The following is an 18585-nucleotide window of genomic DNA, read 5'->3' as shown; positions in this document are numbered from 1 at the left end:
CTTCTTGATCCTGCCTGCCACACAAGTAGTCTCTCCTCCTCTAAAGCTCCTTTTTAGTGGTCTCTGAAGAACAATCCTCAAATGCCTTGCAAACCATCATATGAAAAGGGCACTGCATCCATCATCCCACTTCTTTGCTTAGATAGCTGCTTTGATACTATTTCATGGCCATTTTTCCAGTATAGAGGGTGATGGACAGAGCTGAGAAGTTTTTTTTCCTGGAGTTTTCCAAAAGTTTGAGCAAAGTAGCTCCTTAGAGCTTTGCAAGATCTCCTGCCCACTATTGCTCAGGCTTTGACTATTTCAGAATTGTGTTGGTTATTTTTAAGTATGCAAAGCTTCAGGTGCTTTGACACATAATTAATATTACAACAAAACCTTGCCAGCATTTAATAATTATCCCAGAAGGGATTCAGGTCTGTCCCCTAGAAAAACTCTTCTTTGCACCAGCTGCCAGCCTCCAGAAGCCAACACCCAACTCCCTCCAAAGACCTTCCTGAACAGGTGGTTTTTGTGGCATGCCTGGAATATCCCCAGATTTGGACCACTTCAGAGCCAGTGGGTGCAGAGAGCGGCTCCAGAGCCTTGGCACCACTGCAGGGAACATCTTGCCAGCACTGCCCTGTCTATTTTTGTAAGGGGCTCCAACAAGAGAGCCTGTGATGACTGCAGATGGGGCAGCATGGCAGGGTACAGCAGCAGGAAGCAATAGCTCAGGCAGGCTGGTCCTCAGGAGAAGCAGTAACCAACTTTACCCGCAGATCAAAAGATCTCTAAACCCAGGTTTCCTCTGTTCTTATCAAGCATCAAGAGGGTTGCACCAGCCTGCATCTCCAAACATCCTGCTGCAGTATCATCATCTAATGCTAAGATAAAAACTGCCTGAGGGGATTATGTGGGCATCCATAAGAAAAAAAATTATGTCCTGAGCAGAGGCAGGGATCACTCACCAAAAGCAGCATCTGAAGGTGTCAGCTCCTCTAACTATCATGTATGTGCTCCCTCCATCAAAGGTACAATGCTACCACTACCCTTGCCATGGCTTCTGTGGTAGTTTTAGGCTATGCCTTTAAAATTTTTTACAGATCTTAAACAGACAGTAGTAAAATGTAAAAAAATCACTATTGGGTGTAAAAAGGAAAATAATTTAATGTGTGTGGGGGGCGGAAATTTCAACCCATCACAGCTTCTGACTCCTTCCCCAGTCCACCATTACTCTCCCAGGCTTGGACATGCTCAGCCACCCCACAAAGAAACAAGCCTGTGCTGCAAAGATTGATCATATCTGAGTTGAGGTGTCTTAAGCATAAGGAGACAAAAAAACCCCACAAACTTCTAGTGGCTCCTTACTGGTCTGCCTGATGTCCCCACAGGCATACAGAAACATCTAGACAACTGGAATCTCCAAGGAGAAATGCTGAGAAGCTGTATGCAAAAGGCTGACACATGACTTGATAGGTACAATAATATTGATGCAGTCACTTGGTTTCTGTCCATTGCCAGCAGAAAAATACTCACCCACAAAACTAATATAATTTCTGTACCTAAGCCAAGTTCTTTCAAGACTGCCAGAAGTCAACATAATAAAGAGGAGAAATACTTGGAAGGCTTTTAGATGGGCTTCTGCCATTTGAAATACAGTGTCACTTGGACATACAATGTGCAGGAAAAAGGAATTTAGAACAATACCATCTGCTGATAATCTGTCTGCTAATTAGTCCATTATAGCAACTAAAAGAGAACACTAATTTGATGTAAATAAGGCCAGGGCCTTTCAGAAGCAACTTCCATGAAACATATCTAAGCTGCACTAACTTCAGACTTTCACCACAATTAGTAATGATGCTGGAAAGGATAACCTGCTTGTCAGTGTCAACACAGCAGGTTTTCTTTGTGTTTCCTTTAGGACAGGCAGGAACTGACTGCTCTGTCCATGTCTCTAACATATCTTCCAAAGCCTGCTCTGTACAAGCCCCACCAGCAAGAAATTCTTTAAATTGCCACCCCACATCCCCCTCTGCCCGATGAATATCAAGGAGGAGCAAGGTAAACCTGTTTTGCATGACAATACAGACAGCTTAGACTAGAGGCTTACGTTTTAGTGGCTTATGAAATTATTGAGTAAATAGAAATGCTGCAGGGCTCTCTGCTTTGTTTTTGGTTTTCTCCCTTCGCTGCGACTGTGGCTTTGTTACCTTGGAAACCTCCATAGGCTGGGGTGTGATTGGGTGTGTGGTGGCGTTACAGACTGTCAACCAAAGGTGCAGGGATGCCTATGAAACCACAAATGCAGCAAATGAGAGGCCATTAGGTGGTTTACTGCCAGTGTGAAATGCACAAGTGCTGGGCAGAGGCAAGTCAGCAACCAGAGCTGGCTAGATTAGTCAATGAGAAAACTGAAAATACTTCCAATTCTTCTTCTTTTTTTATTATTATGTGAAGTGACTGCACAAGAAACAACCTTGTGAGATTATTGTTAAAAACACGGATGCCAGCAGTTTGTTTTGGTTTACATGAAATGAATATGCTGTAAATCAGACAAGCCAACCTAGTGGGCAAACTAATTTCTCTGGACATGGGAACCCTTGCTTATTTAATGTGTCACCTGCAGCTGGTTTCCATGTGCTGCCCAACTTATCAAAACCATTGGAGGACTTTATTGGAAACAAGTGAAACCCTATTCCCAATTAAGTATGAAGTGGAAATGTAGAGTATCTTCCTACAGAGCTGAGAAAGCAGAAGTCAGACTGCAGAGAGCAGCTGGGAAGAGCAGAGCATGGCCAGCATTTGGTACTGGCTCCTGATGTGTGCAGTCTGTGAGAATGTTATCTCCTGAAAACTGTTTTTGGGCAACCACAAGGACATGTGAGAACAAACAAACAAACATCACCCTCCCCTCTGCTCCTGTAAAACTGCTCTTCCATGACTGGATGACATGGCAGATAAATCATCAAATTTCTGTACATGGTGAGCACCCAATTTCTTCAGATTATCTGTCCAGAGCTTTGCCCACTTGACTCATTATCTAAAAGCCTGTTATTATTAATCATTTAGAAATTACACTCTTAGCACTCACTTGCTCCATACCTGCCAATTAAACTACTATAACCTCATTAACAGTACTGGTGCTTGGCTTTCATGACATGGAGTAAGTTAACCACTTGATTTATGAATATTAAGGAGTACTGCCTGGTCTGCTTGAATTTTCTCCTTGTTTCTCTCTTGCTCCCTTCATCAGAAGGGAGCTTGGAGGAAGGCTCCCAGGCAGCAGGGCTGTGAGTGCAGTCTCACAGACTTCTTCATGCTCAGTAAACCCCATGAGACACGAAGCCAGTGAGCTTCCTTCTTTTCCATGTAAAATCTTGACACCTCAGGCAAAGAGGGTAAGACTAAGCAGCAAGATGACATGTGAGTTGAAAGCAAAAGCATAGTTTTTGGTCCTGCCTGCCTTTATGCACATCATATTAAGTAGATTTGAGATCCACACAAAGATGTATTAGAGGAAACAGCAGCAGGATCCCCTTTGCTGCAGAGGACCAAGCCTGTGTAGAGTACTTATGCAGAAAGGTAGCTTTAACTCTTCATGTAATGGGAAACAGTTCTGCCTGATAAAAGAGATGGAAATCCTGAAACACTTGGAAAAACAGCTGCTCTGTTCAGATCTCCTTTGAGGACAGAAGCAAAATAGAGCAGCAAAGACAAACAGGAAGGACTAATAGATACAGGGATACTTGGAAAGAGAGTGGTCAAACATCTATACCCTCCTCTCACCTCCTGTCTGTACCAGCCAATGTAAACAGCATTTCCAGGCTGATCAAAAGGCAGCATCTCCTATTGCTACCTCTACTGGGAGTGTATTAACATTTCATGCCTAAAAGCACTCCCCAGCACAAAAAAAAATAAACCCAAACAAAACACCACCAAGCATGAAAGACATTATACAGAAGGGCTGCATATTTAAGCCCTGAGGAAAAACAGGAGACATATTTTGTACACATACTCAAGTGCACAAACAGATTCACAAAAACACTAGAATCTCAACTGAGAGCTTCAGGCTTGACTGCAATACAGAGTAAATAAATAATATTAATAAAAGCCCAAGAAAAAAGAAACAATCCCCACTTTCTTCTACATTGTATGAGCAATGCATACAGATAGAAGTCAGTAATGACACCCTGCAAGCAGACTTCTGAGCATTACCAGGAAATACCACATGGGGCATAGAAATGAATGTCAAAAGGTGGCAGTGCTAAATTCCTGATCATGCTCAGCAAACTGTTTTAATGACAGGTTTAATGCTGGGTTGTTACAGTGACATGACCAAGGCACTATGGGTTTAATCTGGAGGGTAACTCTTGTGCATTGCAGAGACAGCAGCTTGAGCTACACCCAGGAAAGCTGCCTGCACAAGGGCTTGGCCACAGGGCAGCACAAAGCAGCGGGCTGTCCATGGTAATTAAGAGGAGGTGAGCTGCTAGGTAGCCAGGAAAAGCAGCTGTAGCTGCAGGTGCAGAAAAGCTACAGATGAAAACTGTCATCATCTTTCACTGCTTGCTGCTCTTGATTTATTCTTGCTGGAAGGGTCAGGTTTGGAGTGGTTTGGCCCACTGCTCGCTTCTTGCACTGTCAGTTCAGATTCATCAGGATCTCAGAGGACAACACATGATCTAAGAGACAGATATACCTTTCTGGATTATCCTTTGAAGTCTGTCTGTTCAACCCTGGTCACTGCTGGACTTTTACAGACCACAAACTCTTTTTCTTCTTCAAGGGGATATAAGACAGAAAATGGAGCATTGCCACATAGGAAATGCCTAGCATGCACCTACCTTCCTTGGCTAACAGAGACTAAAGGCAACCTGAGCACAAGACTCCTCCTGGGTTAGACTAAGGCTGCAGGCTGGAGTGTTCAAGAAACCTGAATGCTGGGCTGTCATATCCATGGCCATGTGCTCCCTGGCAGCTTACTCATTCCTCACTTACTCCCTCTGTAACAGAGGCAGCAGTTATCACCAGTCCACACCACTCTTCTAAATCTTGGTGTTCTTTGCAGCTATCTGAAAAAAGGCACCATGAAAACTTCAAACTGCATCCCATACTTCAGTCAGTGTACCAATCCAAAGACTGTCTCACCTTCAACCTCATCCAGCCAGCAGCTGCAGCCAGCTGGTTATTTTGCAGCACAGATGTGTTTTCCCAGAAGTGCTCCAGGTTTGCAGCCTGCAGGACAGAAGGAGATGTGCAGCCCCTTCCAGAGAGCTCAGCACACACCAGCTGACTGCACTTGTCTTTCTATGTAATACTGCAGAACTATGAATATTTGCCAAGGCCAGGTCTGGAATCTGCCCTGGCTGGATCCTGCTTGTCCTTCTTTCCTCTGATATTTTAGTTTTAAGACGTGATGGGAACAGCCTGGTGAATTGGACATTTGAAGTCCCCAGGGCAGACAAACAGTGACAACACAGTATAATGCAGGTACTGGATTGGGACTTCAAAGGTTCTGCCAGGGTTCAGCAGTGAAATGAATTTCTGCAGTGGCTGGGCAACATTTGGCAAGGCAAAGGGAAACCCTTACCTCTGACTCCGACACTTCCAAGGGCTTTTCATTCAGCCCCAAGCCCTCGCTCAGCACAGCTCCGTTGTACTTGTTGCAGATATCCTCATCAGAGTAGTGCAGCCCCCCTGGGCTCGGGCGAGGAGGAGACCTGGGAAACATGAAGGGTGAGTGTATGGGAGGTTGTAATTTCTCTGAAGTGACACAATTAATTAAATCATGCTAAGCAGCCAGAGTCACAGCCTGGGGCAGTGATTTGGGCATTAAAGTCCTCCCTAGATCCTCCAGACAACAATCTCTCCCCTTTGCCTATTTAGCTGTTGCTTGAAGCTAGATTAAAAAGCCATTTCAAAGAGCATGGTGTTCCCAGCTTGTTACCTGGTCCCATTCTTCTTTGAGAAGGTGCTCTTGATGTTCAGGTGTCTGCTGTTGAGCTCCAGAGCAGTGAAGCCTCCATTATCCAGGGTCACCGACTCTTCCACATTGGAAATTGTTTTACCTGGAGCCAAACAATGAAAGATTCAGATAAAATAAAGGCACTTTCCCTGTTCCCACCCCAAAAAAACCCAAAACCCAACAAACAAACCTGTAGGAGCCTGCTTTCCCTTCTTTGCAATTTATGCCATCACTGACTATTTGAAAATCTCTTTAACTTTATTACTGGGAAATGAGAACAATCAGAGTGAAAGTGAGGAGCTTATTGGGAACATGAATGAGTAGAAGGAGCCAAAAGAGGGGAAAGGAGGAGTCAAGGATGGCTGTATATCATTCAGAGATATCTAAAATAGCACAGATCAACTGTGCTCCAGAAGTGCTTATTCTTGGGGTTGTTTTTGACTATAAATAGAAACCAGGTGACTAATTCAGGTGGCCAGCAAAGATGTCTTAAATTGGGTGCTGTGAATCCTGCTCATGCTGACTGAAGCAAAGCAAAAGAAAGTAAAACTAGAAAAGGCAGAAAAAGAGGAAAAGGAAAGAAAAATGAAAAGCAAGCAAGAAAGGAAGAGTAAATGGATAGAAAACAAGGAAAAGATACAAGAGTTTTAATGAGGATAAAACACAGATGTGAGAATTCCCTGGGTAATGTAAGGCAGGGGAAAGGACAAGGGACTGGCAGAAGAGGGGAAGATACAGCAAAGTGTATTATTCCTTGGGATCAAATATAGCAAGAGCTTATTCTCTCCCATGCTTGTTCTTTGTAATCCCAAAGGTGTGAAGCTCAGCTCATGTCCTGGGCAGAAGGACTGGTTGCATATTGCTGCTTTGCAGCAGGCAGGTACTTTAGCCTTGGCTTCAATTTCAGTGCTACATTAAGACTCAGTGTGAACACTGATAGCTGACAGTACAGGTCAGACCTGTCTTTTCACATCTGTCCCCCAAAAACTGAGAAAAACTAAGCAGGTGAGAGATTTCCTATGAGCTATGCATACAAATATATAATAGTATTAGCTCAGTAAAATGCCAAGGTTTTCATACATCTGATATCTCATGGGACTGAAATCTGATTTTTCTAACACTTGTTAGAAGTGAATTATAAAGAAAGAAAAGATCTTCACTCTGGGACTGAATTACTGAATATTGCCTGGAAGACTCTTTCTTTACATTAATCCCTATGAATGGGTAGTGCAAAGACCCATCCACCTTGTCCTATTCATTAATGTGCCTTTTTTGGCATCCCCTGACACCAGAGCAATTGCGTGCTCAAGGTGGAGGAGGCTATCAGAGAAATCCACGTGAACAACCCTTTCAGGCCTTTATCATGTAAGGAGAAGAAAAGGTAAAAATATTCAGAGCTCAAGAAGTAGGTGTTTAGAAAGAGGACTATTTCAACATTCCTAGCAGGTAGCTCCTGTTTCCTTTCAGAAAGGAGGCTGGTAAAAATCATAACTAAAGGAAAATTCAAAGCTTGATGCTCACTATGCATTGAAGTCTAACAGGCCCAGATAACAAAGACACCTCTTAGCTTCTTGGACCCCAGCCCAGCAACTGCAGCTTGGCTTAGGGAATGAATGTGAGTTTCAAGACACTCTATTTAATACAAAAAGGTTGTGATATAGTCCTCACAACATAGATCTAGAATATTTGCGTTTGGTACAGCCATGGGAAAGCAAAATCTTTCTCCTTCTCCCATCTATCAGGGAATGATGGCAAAGCTAAATGAAATCCTAGTTCATCCTTTTTCATGGTCTTCTGCCAGGCATTTGACCCAGACTTCTTGGCTTCTGCTACAGTCCCTGGGACTTCCAGATGCTGTCGTACCCAAGCTCATGGCTGGTTAGCATTCAAAACCTGCTGAGAACAGGCACTCTTTGCCCAGAATGACTGTGGGCTAAGGCAAATCCTACCAAACCAGACAGCAAAAAGATCCAAGTCTTTTGCCAAGCAAAATGTCCTTAAAGAGCACCCATGCTGATGAAACCAGAGATTCAAAGGGAAGACAGCTCTTGGATGTTAGTAAGTGCATGGTGTGGAGCTGATGTCTTACCTGTGCTGCAGTTCTTGTACTTCTTGCTCTGGCCATGCAGGACCAATGCAAACACCACCAGAAGGATAAGGATCACACTTGAGAGAGCCATCACCAGCAAAAACCACCACTCCTCATAGAAAGGGGCTTCTGTTTGTGCTGAAAGAGCAAAAACCAAAGAACAATTCCACTTCAGAATCCTTCAAAATTTTTCTTGTTCCCCAGAGTGAATGCTGCATCTCCTGTAGTGTCCAGGAGAGAGGTGTTCAAAGGAGGTAACCCTCTGAAGTTAGACTTTCAAGAGGCTTGCTGACACTTCTAAATGACAAAGAGAACAGGAGCTTACCATGGCTCTAACATCTCTACAAACATCTTTCACACATCCAAAGCAGCACTCCAGAATCCCTTAGCTAAGAAGTTATCACAAAGTGAAGAGAGGGATGTTTCTTCCCACAGCTTGGCACACCTGCATTTCCTGACTATTCTGCTATGCTTAGTACTCCCTGGGTCAAAGGAATCACTAATATATCTGCCATGACCTGTGATTATTCCACTTTTTAAGAGGCTTGTCTGGCCAAAATGCTGCTCAGTGGCAGTTTGAAAAATACAGCTAGTGCCAGGGAACAGAGTACACTTGGTTCAGTGCCTTTCAGTACCTCCATTAACTCCAACTTCCAGCGTTCTCTTGCTACTCTATATCATTTCCCCATCAGCTTAGCCAAGGCTGATGTGCACATGGGTATAATTCAGTTGCCTGGATTCTGTGTTATCTCAAGTCATTTCACTCTGTTTGACCTTACCTGGAGATGCAAAATGATGCTAACTTCCCCTTTTTAGGGTTACCTTGCCAGTCTTGGTTTGGAGTAATAGGTATTGTTATTTTCTTGAGGCGATTTTCTCTTTGTCAGCATCCCTCAGCTTTGTGAAGACATGCTGCTGCTGGAGCACTAGCTAGCAGTTTTATATAATTTCCCTCTAGTCCATTAGGTAGAAGAATACCTGGTAGGAATGGCTAGTGCCAGGAGACCAGCTTCAAACCCTCACTATCACTAAAGCCAGGCATCCTCCCCAGCTGTCCTAAGCCCTGGATCTAAACACAAGTCTGTTGTAAGCCTGATGATACGAGCTCAAATTTGTTCCAGATCACTGGGTATTCTGCAGTAGTGAAAAGAAACCACACTCTTACTTTGCTAGGAGGCCAGTCCAGGCCAATAAAGTCCTCAAGGCAAACTGCACAAGCCATGATGGGCTGAGCAGATTCAGTATATTTTATGCCTCCCTGTGCTAGCTGAAGTGGCCAGCTTAAAACGCTCTATACTTGTGCGGCTGTGAATCTCAACAGAAACCTCTTACTTTCAGGCAGGAATTTGAGATGAACACTGAAGCATCAAAAGGAGGTGAATTAAACAGTCCTGTTCAAGTGGAGAACTTAGAAACAAGCAGTTTGTTTATAAAAAGCACCAGGAGGAGATGCACGCCTAGCTTCAGAGGAGCAGTGTCTTTCAAGAGCGGAAAACCTGACGTGATTACTGACCCTTTGCTGTGTTACAGCCTCTGTGAAGCCACAGCTAGGAAAAACATTGACTCTTGGTGTCTGAAGTGGGTTGTCTGTGCCCTTGTCCTGAAGGAGAAAAGCAAGGGTAGCACTCACACAGAAATCCATAGACAGCTCTCACAGGCTAAGTGGTTAATTGTGTAAGGACAAACGGAGTCGTGAGGGCGATAGCAGCATTTACTACTCTTGCCTGCTGGGTAACTGTTGAATGGTGTTTATGCTTTTCACTGGAGAAGCAACGAGATAAAAGCCACTCCAGATACTGGAGCACTGCCAGGTTCTCAGGACTCTACGGAATTTTGAATCACAAAGCCACTTTATCAGGTTCTTTTACTCCTCTTGTCTCTCTTTGCTGACACAGCAAGGATGAAAACTATTGCTCAAAAGAAACCTGGAGAAGGGCTGTTTCTGCAAGGGTAAAAGGAGACCCAAGCAAAGCTTTTAGGGCAAGCTCTCCCACTTCACAACAGGCCATTGAACTCAAGCTGCTCTGATGTGGCAAGCTTAGTGAAATTTACTTTTTGAGGCATTGAAGTTCCTTCAGAAAACCAAAGTGCCAGGCTGCTTCAGAGGGATTGTGGAAGCATGTTTAGACCACAGCCCTGTTTACTGAGAATAAGCACAAGAGAGAAAGGAGAGTGGGAAAAGCCTGAGAGCATCACCCATGAGCTGCTCTGATGAAAGGAGACTGAAGGTATCACACTGAACAGGAACTGCCAGCACAGAGGATATCAGCAATAATTTTGTGAAACTACGCTTCTATATTTTTGAGAGCTAAATATAAAATAACACAGAAAACATTTATCAGAGAACCTCGGAGGGGAAAAAAGAAAAGAAGGAAGCAAACAAAACAACAGACTAGGAAAGGTGACAAAGAAAACAAATTGTAGACTGTAAGTTAGTCTTAGGGCAAGAGATCTTACATATAAACACTCATGAAATTCCTGAGAAGGTTCTTTGCCAAACTTTAAAATGGCACACACACATTTTTCCTCAAGAGAATAAAGCTGCAATAAAAATTCTTGATTCACCATTGTATCACTCTGGTTTTATCCTACAACAAGTGCAAGCAAGCTGCCCTTGATTATTTGATGCAACTAGAGAATCTGTTTGGGTTTTTTTCCCCAGCCCCAAGAAATTCCATTGGAAAAGTTTTTTTTTTTTTTTTTTTTAGAATGGATGATTACCTGATACTGGTACAGAGGAAACACTTGGTTCTCCATAGCCAAATTCATTCACAGCCACCACCCGGAATTCATAGGTCACACCCTGTTTGAGTTTGTCCAGGCCAACCGTGTAGGAGGTAGCACTGCGAGGGATGTCCTTCACAAACATATCCCACAGCCCTTCATCTAGGAAAGAAGCAAGAAGAGAAATGGCATGAACTGTGTGGTCTGCCCATTAAAAAACCCAAGTCAGTAGTTGTGTGTTCCAACCACAGGCACTGGGCATGCTTACCTGAGGGGCGCTCAGCGATACACATGAATGTCAGAATGCCCTGCAAGACCCCATCTGTAGGGGCATTTAATCATGATGGGCTCCAACAATAGCCCAGATGGAGAAGGTCTCCTCTAAAACCACCCACAGTGACCTGAGGTGGCTAGAACAGCTGTCAGCCATCCGGGTCTCTCCTGATTTGGTATGGCCACTGTATCAGCTTGACCTTTATTTGACAGGGCAAGTAAACCCAAAGCAACCAGCTACATCAGTGAGTCCTCACCACACAGGTCTTCCCTGCTTTTTGCATTGCTACGCTGACTTCTCTAGCATAAAATCACAGCTTGGTTTGGGTTAGAAGGGACCTTTAAAGCTCATCTAGTCCAACCTCCTCTTCAGTGAGCAGGAACATCTTCAATTCAATCAGGTTGCTCAAAGCCCATCTAGCCTGACCTGCAGTTTTTCCAGGCATGGAGCTTCTACCACCAATCTGGGCAACCTGGGTCAGTGTCTCACCACTTTCCACATTAAAAAATTATTGCTTGTATCTAGCCTAAATATCCCTTTTTTTGTTTTGTTTTTGATTTTGGTTTTGGTTTTTTTTTTGTTTGTTTAAACCCATCACCCCTCATCCTGTCACAACAGGCCCTGCTGAAGTCTTGGCAAGAAGTATTGTGGCCTCAACACGAACTGGTGCCTAGTGGATTGGTGTCACTAAAGTGCTGCTTGCTTCACAATGTCAGTGGTGAGATCAACCAGGTTGGAAGAGACCTCCAAGATCATCAAGTCCAACCAATCACCTAACCAATCAACTAGACCATGGCACTAAGTGCCTCATCCAAGCTTTCCACAAAAACCTCCAAGGATGGCGACCCCACCACCTCCCTGGGCAGCCCATTCCACTGGGCAATCACTCTTTCTGTGAAGAACTTCTTTCTAAGATCAAGCCTAAACTCATGTCCTTCCTGTGTGCTGGCCTGCAGCATGGCACAGCCTGCACTGCCATTCTGTGCCATGCATTTGTAAACAGCAGTGAGGTTTTGTTGGTATCATAAACCCCTCAGACTGCTGAGAAACACAATGCCATTCTGATGAGGATGGTTCAGTAGGGTCATCTTGGTTCTCAGCAGCCATACTGACATCAATCCTGATGCACATCCTGAGAGGATCCTCTGGCCCTTGATCCATACTCAGAATCTTGCATTCACTTAACTACAATGGAAAGAACTTTCAACAAGATGGATGCTGTTAGCAGTAGGAACAAACCCACCTATAATTAAAAATGCCTGTCAATAATTTTGAGTGCAGCAATCAAACATGAATCTAACCAGAATGCAGTTCTGTAACAACTGGCAGCCAGCACTTTTGCTGACAAAATGGAGTCACTGTCCATGCATGGGGCCAAACCCTCCACTAGCCTAAGCCAGCATAGCTCTTACAGATCTGACCACACAAGAATCCCACTGGGCTTTTATTTTTAGTGTTCAGAGCTGTTTGAGCAATGTCTATTTTTCTCTGCAAGTCCCACAGCAATGGGAATAGAGTGACAACCTCTGCATAGAGATAACTCCAGCACGGAGGTTGCCTGCTTTGAAAAGAAGTCCTCTGCACTGTGAGATTCAAGCATCAGCATGACTTCTGTAGCTTGAGGTGTTATCAAGGTAACAATAAAACAGGAGGCAGCAGCTCTACCCTCAGTGACTCGCTCTGCTGCTGCAGTGTAAGGCAGGAATCTGTTCTCATTTGCTTTGCCTTTACCTGAGTGTAAACTAATTGGAGCCATTGCAGTGATTCCAGAATGGTAGTGGTGTAACAGAGCAAAATCTGGCCCTCAGCCCACTGCTGTGCAACAGGGAATAGCAACAAAGATGGATTGATTAACGCTGCAGGTGCATTTCCATGTGAATGTTTTAACTTTGGCATCAGTAAATATTGGCTCCGTAATTTGTGCTGTGCTGCACATCTAGCCACACACACAATGACTAACAACTCCCAAACTACATCTTTTCTGATCAGGAGGATTGGCAGTCTCAGTGGATGCAAAAAGCCAGGCTGAGATGTTATTGTTCCAGCTACATTTGAGAAATACCACAGAACAATAAAAATAGGTAATTTTTCTGTCATGCTTAAAATTCAGACCAATACATTATTCACCAGCATGATCAGAGTATAATGAAGTTATCATAATGTGCCATTGTTATGTATTAGTTGGATATTACAATGGCTATAAAACAAGAGATAAAATATTGACTTCCCTTTTACAGGGCAATAGAAGGCAAGATTATTTCTACCATGTAAACTGACAATGTAATAAAAAGGGAGCTTGGGATTTAGTTTCTCTGAAGAGGGTGGGGTGAGGGATGCACTTTCAAAGTTGGATTGTTGCAACCACCAATACCAGGAAGATGCATCTCAGACTATAAAATATTGCCATAATTGCTAGAATTGCCTGAGCTTTCATAAACACATTTGTAAACAGCAATAAGAGAATTTGAGCCCATTGTGAATTGTCTGGAAAGCAATTTGTTTGCATTGAAAGCCACTTAAATGGGGAAAGAAAAGGCAACAATAAAAATGAATGTTCAACACTCATTGCAACAAACACAACTGTTCACTTTCTCACTCATTTTCTCAAATCTATCAGGCTACATGGTGCAGAATATCCAACAGACCAAGCAGTGCAAATTGAACCACTCTGCAAAGCTTGCAAAAAGTTGGGAAAAATCACCTCTGAGAAGCCAGCATCTGTCCCCTTGGTTATGGTGGTGATGGTGTGGAGCAGCAAAGGCTGCTGGTAGATGTTTCTTTGGAGGGATTTGGAGATGCTCCAGCTGGTGGACTTATCTTCTCTGGCCCATCTCCTTTGATTCATTAACAGAATCTTTGCCTAAACCTTTTTTGTTGGGGTAGGAAACAGGGCTTGGTCAAGATTGCACCAGCATGTGATCCTTGGGATTGCAGAGAGTTGCTCAGGCAGCTACAGTGGTCAGAAAGCTGCAGAGTGGCATCCTGGCAATGGGGACATCTTTATATCTGCTCCTCTGCTGCCTCCAAGAAAATGCTATGCACAAGTATAGTCTGTGGCTTCCCAAACCCTGTCCAACAAAGGTTTAAAATTCCATAGCCTCGATTAATTTATCTTCCCTTCATCTGGAATATTCAGCCTCCACTTTGTAGACAGAAATTGCAATCAGATGTATCCAAACTTAAAAAGCTTTTTATTTCAGTGCTGAGCCTGGAGATTAAATATTGAAGAGACACACACATACTCTTCTAAATTCATTCACTGCATCTCTTCTCCCATCCCTCAAAACTAGGCTTGCTCTAAATGTTACAAGTTCAGCTGAAAGAGAATTCATTAGAAGGTCACCTGTGATAGGAAAGATTGGCCTTTAAGTTCAGTAGAAAATCATTAGCACACTGTACACAGTATTTTCCACTCAGTTGAGGGAGAAAAGATGCTCATGCTGTGGCTGGGATATCAACTGGGGATTAACTCATAGAAACTGCTCAGAAAAGCAAAACTGGCAACACAACCCCTGTGGAGAGGTGTAGGGCTCAGCCAGCCCCAGCACACTCCCAGTTCAAACCTGAGAGAAGTAGCACAGCTGGCAGCAAGCACACAAATGCTTGTCCTTCAATAACATCTGTCCCTTTATTTTGTATGGCTTTCCACTGGGCAGGCAGCTTCTTGCAAAGAACAAAGCCCTAAATGGCTGATGGCAAAGGGAGGGCTTCTCAGTAAAAAATATTTCTTTCTTTACTTCTTGCTCCTGTCAATGCTTCACCCTGCCCCAGCCCTGCTTTCTGCTGAGATTTGATCTTTGCCTCCCAGACTTGACTTCTGCATCCAGTTTGGGAGTGAGGTGCATGCATAGAGGGAAGAGCTGAATGACAGGGAAAGATGAAATCACCTCTGACCTAACATGATGTCCAGCCTGCCCCAGCCATCCTATGCTGGTGAGGAGCAGCATGGTGCACTGCAGCCATACGCAGCAGCCAGGGGCCAGCCTGGCTTCACAGGCAATTAATCAAGGTCTCCATGCTGAATAAAACTGTCAGTCAGCAGCAAAGGCTCCTGGCTCTGCTAACTGGGGCCACTAAAAAACAACTGCCACACTGCTGTGGCTGCAGAGATGGAGAGCTGTCAGTTACTGGGGTCTGCATCACCAGCCTTCCCCCTCTTGGAGTAAGAGCAAAGCCCTGCTGTAAAACTTTTTCCTAATTACTCATTAGGAGGTTTAAGAGGGGAGAAGCTGCTGAGAGTTAAGGACCAGCTGAAGGCGAGTAGCATTCCTCCTGCAGAGGAACCCAACTACCACGTGGATGTTTTTGTCAGAGGCAAAGGGCTGGATTATCATGCAGAATAGTGAAAGGACAAGAATGAAAAGTGAAGGCTGACAAACTGTCAGCCTGGGCATATCTTCTGTGAGCAGAAGCAAACCAAAGGCCCCATGGCAGATGCCAGCAATGCAGCTGCAGCCTTCGCTTTGAATTTACTGACTTCTGCTGGTTTGTGGCCATGTTTGACACTCATTTGTTTAAAAATAAATGGAGAAGGAAGCAAACATAAAAAAACATTACTCAAGACACCAGAAAGGAAACAAAAAGTGAGATCTGCCCTCGAGGTGTAGGAAGTGAAAAACCACAATTTCTGGAAAGCACAACTCCCACTTCAAGTAGATAAGTTCTTCCCCAAAAGGTTTTCTCCCTTCATGGCACTGATCATTTTGGTGAGTAAAAAGTCCCTGCTTTTCTGACTTGCTTATAGCCTAAGCTTATGGCTGACCTGAGTTTAATTGTTGAATTTAATCTGTCCATGCCAGCTAGAGTCATAAATATATTACTATTGGATGCATGTTAAGATGCAGTTCTCTCTGGGCTAAAGTCATCCCCAGCAAACAAACCCCAAAATGTGTGATGGGGAGAGGAAGCAGAAGAGGAAATATTGGCTTGTCAAGATTTGAAGTTGATTGACCTAGTGAGGCCACACCTGCTGTATCGTGTCTAGTTCTGGGCTCTTCAGTTCAAGAGGGCCAGGGAACTACTGGAGAGTGTCCATTGGAGGGCCACAAAGATGATTAGTGGACCAGAGCATCTCTCTTGTGAGGAGAGGCTGAGTCTCCTTCTTTGGAGACTTTTAAAACCCACCTGGACACGCTCCTGTGCAACCTGCTCTAGCCGAGCCTGTCTTAGCAGGGGGAGCAGAGAGAGGTCCCTTCCACCACTCTACCATTCTGTGATTCTCTGACCAAACACCTGCATGACTGCCCTGCAGCTGAAGATGGCTGCAGCAGGCCAACACAGGCATGAAGGTCTCATGCTGGCAATTACTTACCCACGTGCACTCCTGGCAGTGTGGCTTCCTAGAATGTTATATGGAAACAACTCATCTGCAAGCAGGGGATAACCGGAAGGCAAGTTGATGTGAGACTGCTTGGAACTTTGCAGACCACATACCCACGATTAAAGCCCAGTGCAGAGAGAGGAGATTGGATGTGACACAGGACTGGGAAAAGAGAGGCGAAACCAACTTCTCTACTCCTTCAGCAGCTCTGGGAACCTCAGCATTGTTGAGCCACTTCTGTCCTTTCCTCTGTATGTGAAGACCGAGGACACAATCTAATATCCATTCTGTAGCCAGCCCAGTTGATATCTGAGGAGTGCTGATGGTGGCAGTGACAGAAGCTGCTTAATTGTATTTCTTACAGTGCACAAGGAACTAAACTTGAATTCACTTCTCCAAAGATGGAGAAGTTTAAGGCAAAGAAAAACTTCTCTTTCTGTAATGCCTTCTTCCTCTAGCACAGATTGCTCTGGAAAAAATACTGGTGTGCCTGCTCCATCCCTATGTCTAAGGATACTGAAAATGCTAAGGCGATAGCCAGGCTGGTCGCCTTCCATTAATCTGGGAAAGAAATGGGGAGATCAAATGAACAACTTCAGCAGCTTGCTGCCACCACTGCTAGACCCAGCAGGGCAGCTGGAGCCCTGGGAGACACAGCAGAGCAGTGGAAAATTCAAAGGGAAGTGACAAAAGGGGGTAGGGTTTGCCATTTCTGACAGAAAGCCACCCTCCTACTCTCATGGAAGAGTCTTGGCAGGGAGCTACAGCAAGGAAAATGAGATGATGCAGCATATAACGTTTGGGGTAATGAGGTCTATAATAGATGACACTTGAGATGTGAAACTCTAAGGTAGTGGTATTGCATTTAAATATTGGCAACAAGCTAAAGCTTTTCATCTGTCTGTTTGATGCCCCCTTTTTTTTGATCTTAGAAGAAGGAATAACTTTTCTTTCCTTGATATTATGTGCAGGGCACAAGTCAACTGCTCTCCATCTTGGACAGCTCCCTGAAAACAAAGGTGGCTCCAATCCACAAGCTACTATCCCCATAAATCAAAGTGCAGAAACAAATTCTTAGAATGATATTAAAACAGAAGCTGCTCTGAATGACCAGACCTGACAGGAAGAATTAGTTCCCTGCTTTTGTTGAGCTCGTGATTTAGATTTCAAGCTCCTCCTTGCAAAGCTGAGGAAGAAAAGTGGCACAGAAAGGAAGCCAACACTAGAGTGAAATAAGCAAACGTTCCAATTAGTCTGTCTCCTCTCCTGGATCACATTTCACGCTCCCTACAGCTGCAACCAGAATGAAGGATGAGAATCCAGCATACAAATGCCTAGTTCATTTGCTACAGCAGCATGAATAGGATTAAAATAATCTGAAGAGGAATTAAATGCCTCAACAGTCAGGTTGCAAGAGCAGGAGAATAAGACCGTCTTCTGTGTGCTTCCAGGATCAGTGGAGTGGGGCCAACAGAAGTGACCCAGGGTTAATGCAGCTCAGACCTGCCTTGGAGGGACTATTTTCTTCCTACTTAAAAAGAGTGGGCCACAAATCCTACATCTTTAGCCATGAACTGCAAAATGTTTGTTCACATCCAGTGGTGAGACAAGGCCAGGAATATTGGATGAGTTTGCAATGTCACCACTCACACGAGTTGAATTGCCAGCTTGCAGGCAATCTGTACATGAGCTGCAGCTTTCCCTCTGAAAGAGTCTTACTCAAAAACCAGGCAAATGTAGCCTGGTAAGTGAACTTCAATAAGCAGTTTTGGTTTAACTTGCTATCTAAACAATGCTGTTGAAATAAGACAGAATATTTCCCACCTATGAAGAAATAAGGGCAGAAATCAATAAGCTGATGTAAAAGAAAGAGAAGCATGGCCCTATCAAGCCTCCAATTAAAAAAAAAAAAAAGAAAACCTTGATCACTCTGTGAAGCTCCAGTGCTTTGAGAAAGCACACACTGTCCTTTGACTTTGTTTTGAAAACAATTGTCAAGTTAAATGACAGAAACAGGGAAGAAATCTCAAGGTCCCAGCAGAACTTCGCTAGGGAAAAAAATTCTGAGATTCAGGTACGCATCTTCAGTGATGACCACAGAAAGGCAGGCAACAATTTTGTTGCTGGTCTGGTTAAACATAATTAAAATAATTGGTTTGAAATGCCACCTTACAGTCCAGACACCAACAAGAAGAAGGATCCTTCATACAATCAAACAGATAAGCATT

At 44.0% G+C, this 18585-nt stretch overlaps 1 protein-coding gene across 1 annotated transcript in view; it reads right to left on the bottom strand.

Moving 5' to 3' along the window:
• The window catches only part of SDK1 (sidekick cell adhesion molecule 1), a 420137-nt gene that overhangs the window by 1588 nt on the left and 399964 nt on the right, over positions 1 to 18585 (bottom strand). Inside the window, exons 41-44 of the mRNA XM_054390916.1 lie at positions 10761 to 10925; positions 8040 to 8177; positions 5933 to 6053; positions 5576 to 5705 (exon numbers count right to left, since the gene is read on the bottom strand). Coding sequence (XP_054246891.1) covers positions 5576 to 5705; positions 5933 to 6053; positions 8040 to 8177; positions 10761 to 10925 — 554 coding nt within the window. The remainder of the gene's footprint in view (positions 1 to 5575; positions 5706 to 5932; positions 6054 to 8039; positions 8178 to 10760; positions 10926 to 18585) is intronic.

The sequence above is a fragment of the Indicator indicator genome, chromosome 22, assembly GCF_027791375.1.
Source record: "Indicator indicator isolate 239-I01 chromosome 22, UM_Iind_1.1, whole genome shotgun sequence".
NCBI lineage: Eukaryota > Metazoa > Chordata > Aves > Piciformes > Indicatoridae > Indicator > Indicator indicator.
This window is presented reverse-complemented; position numbering and strand designations above follow the sequence as displayed.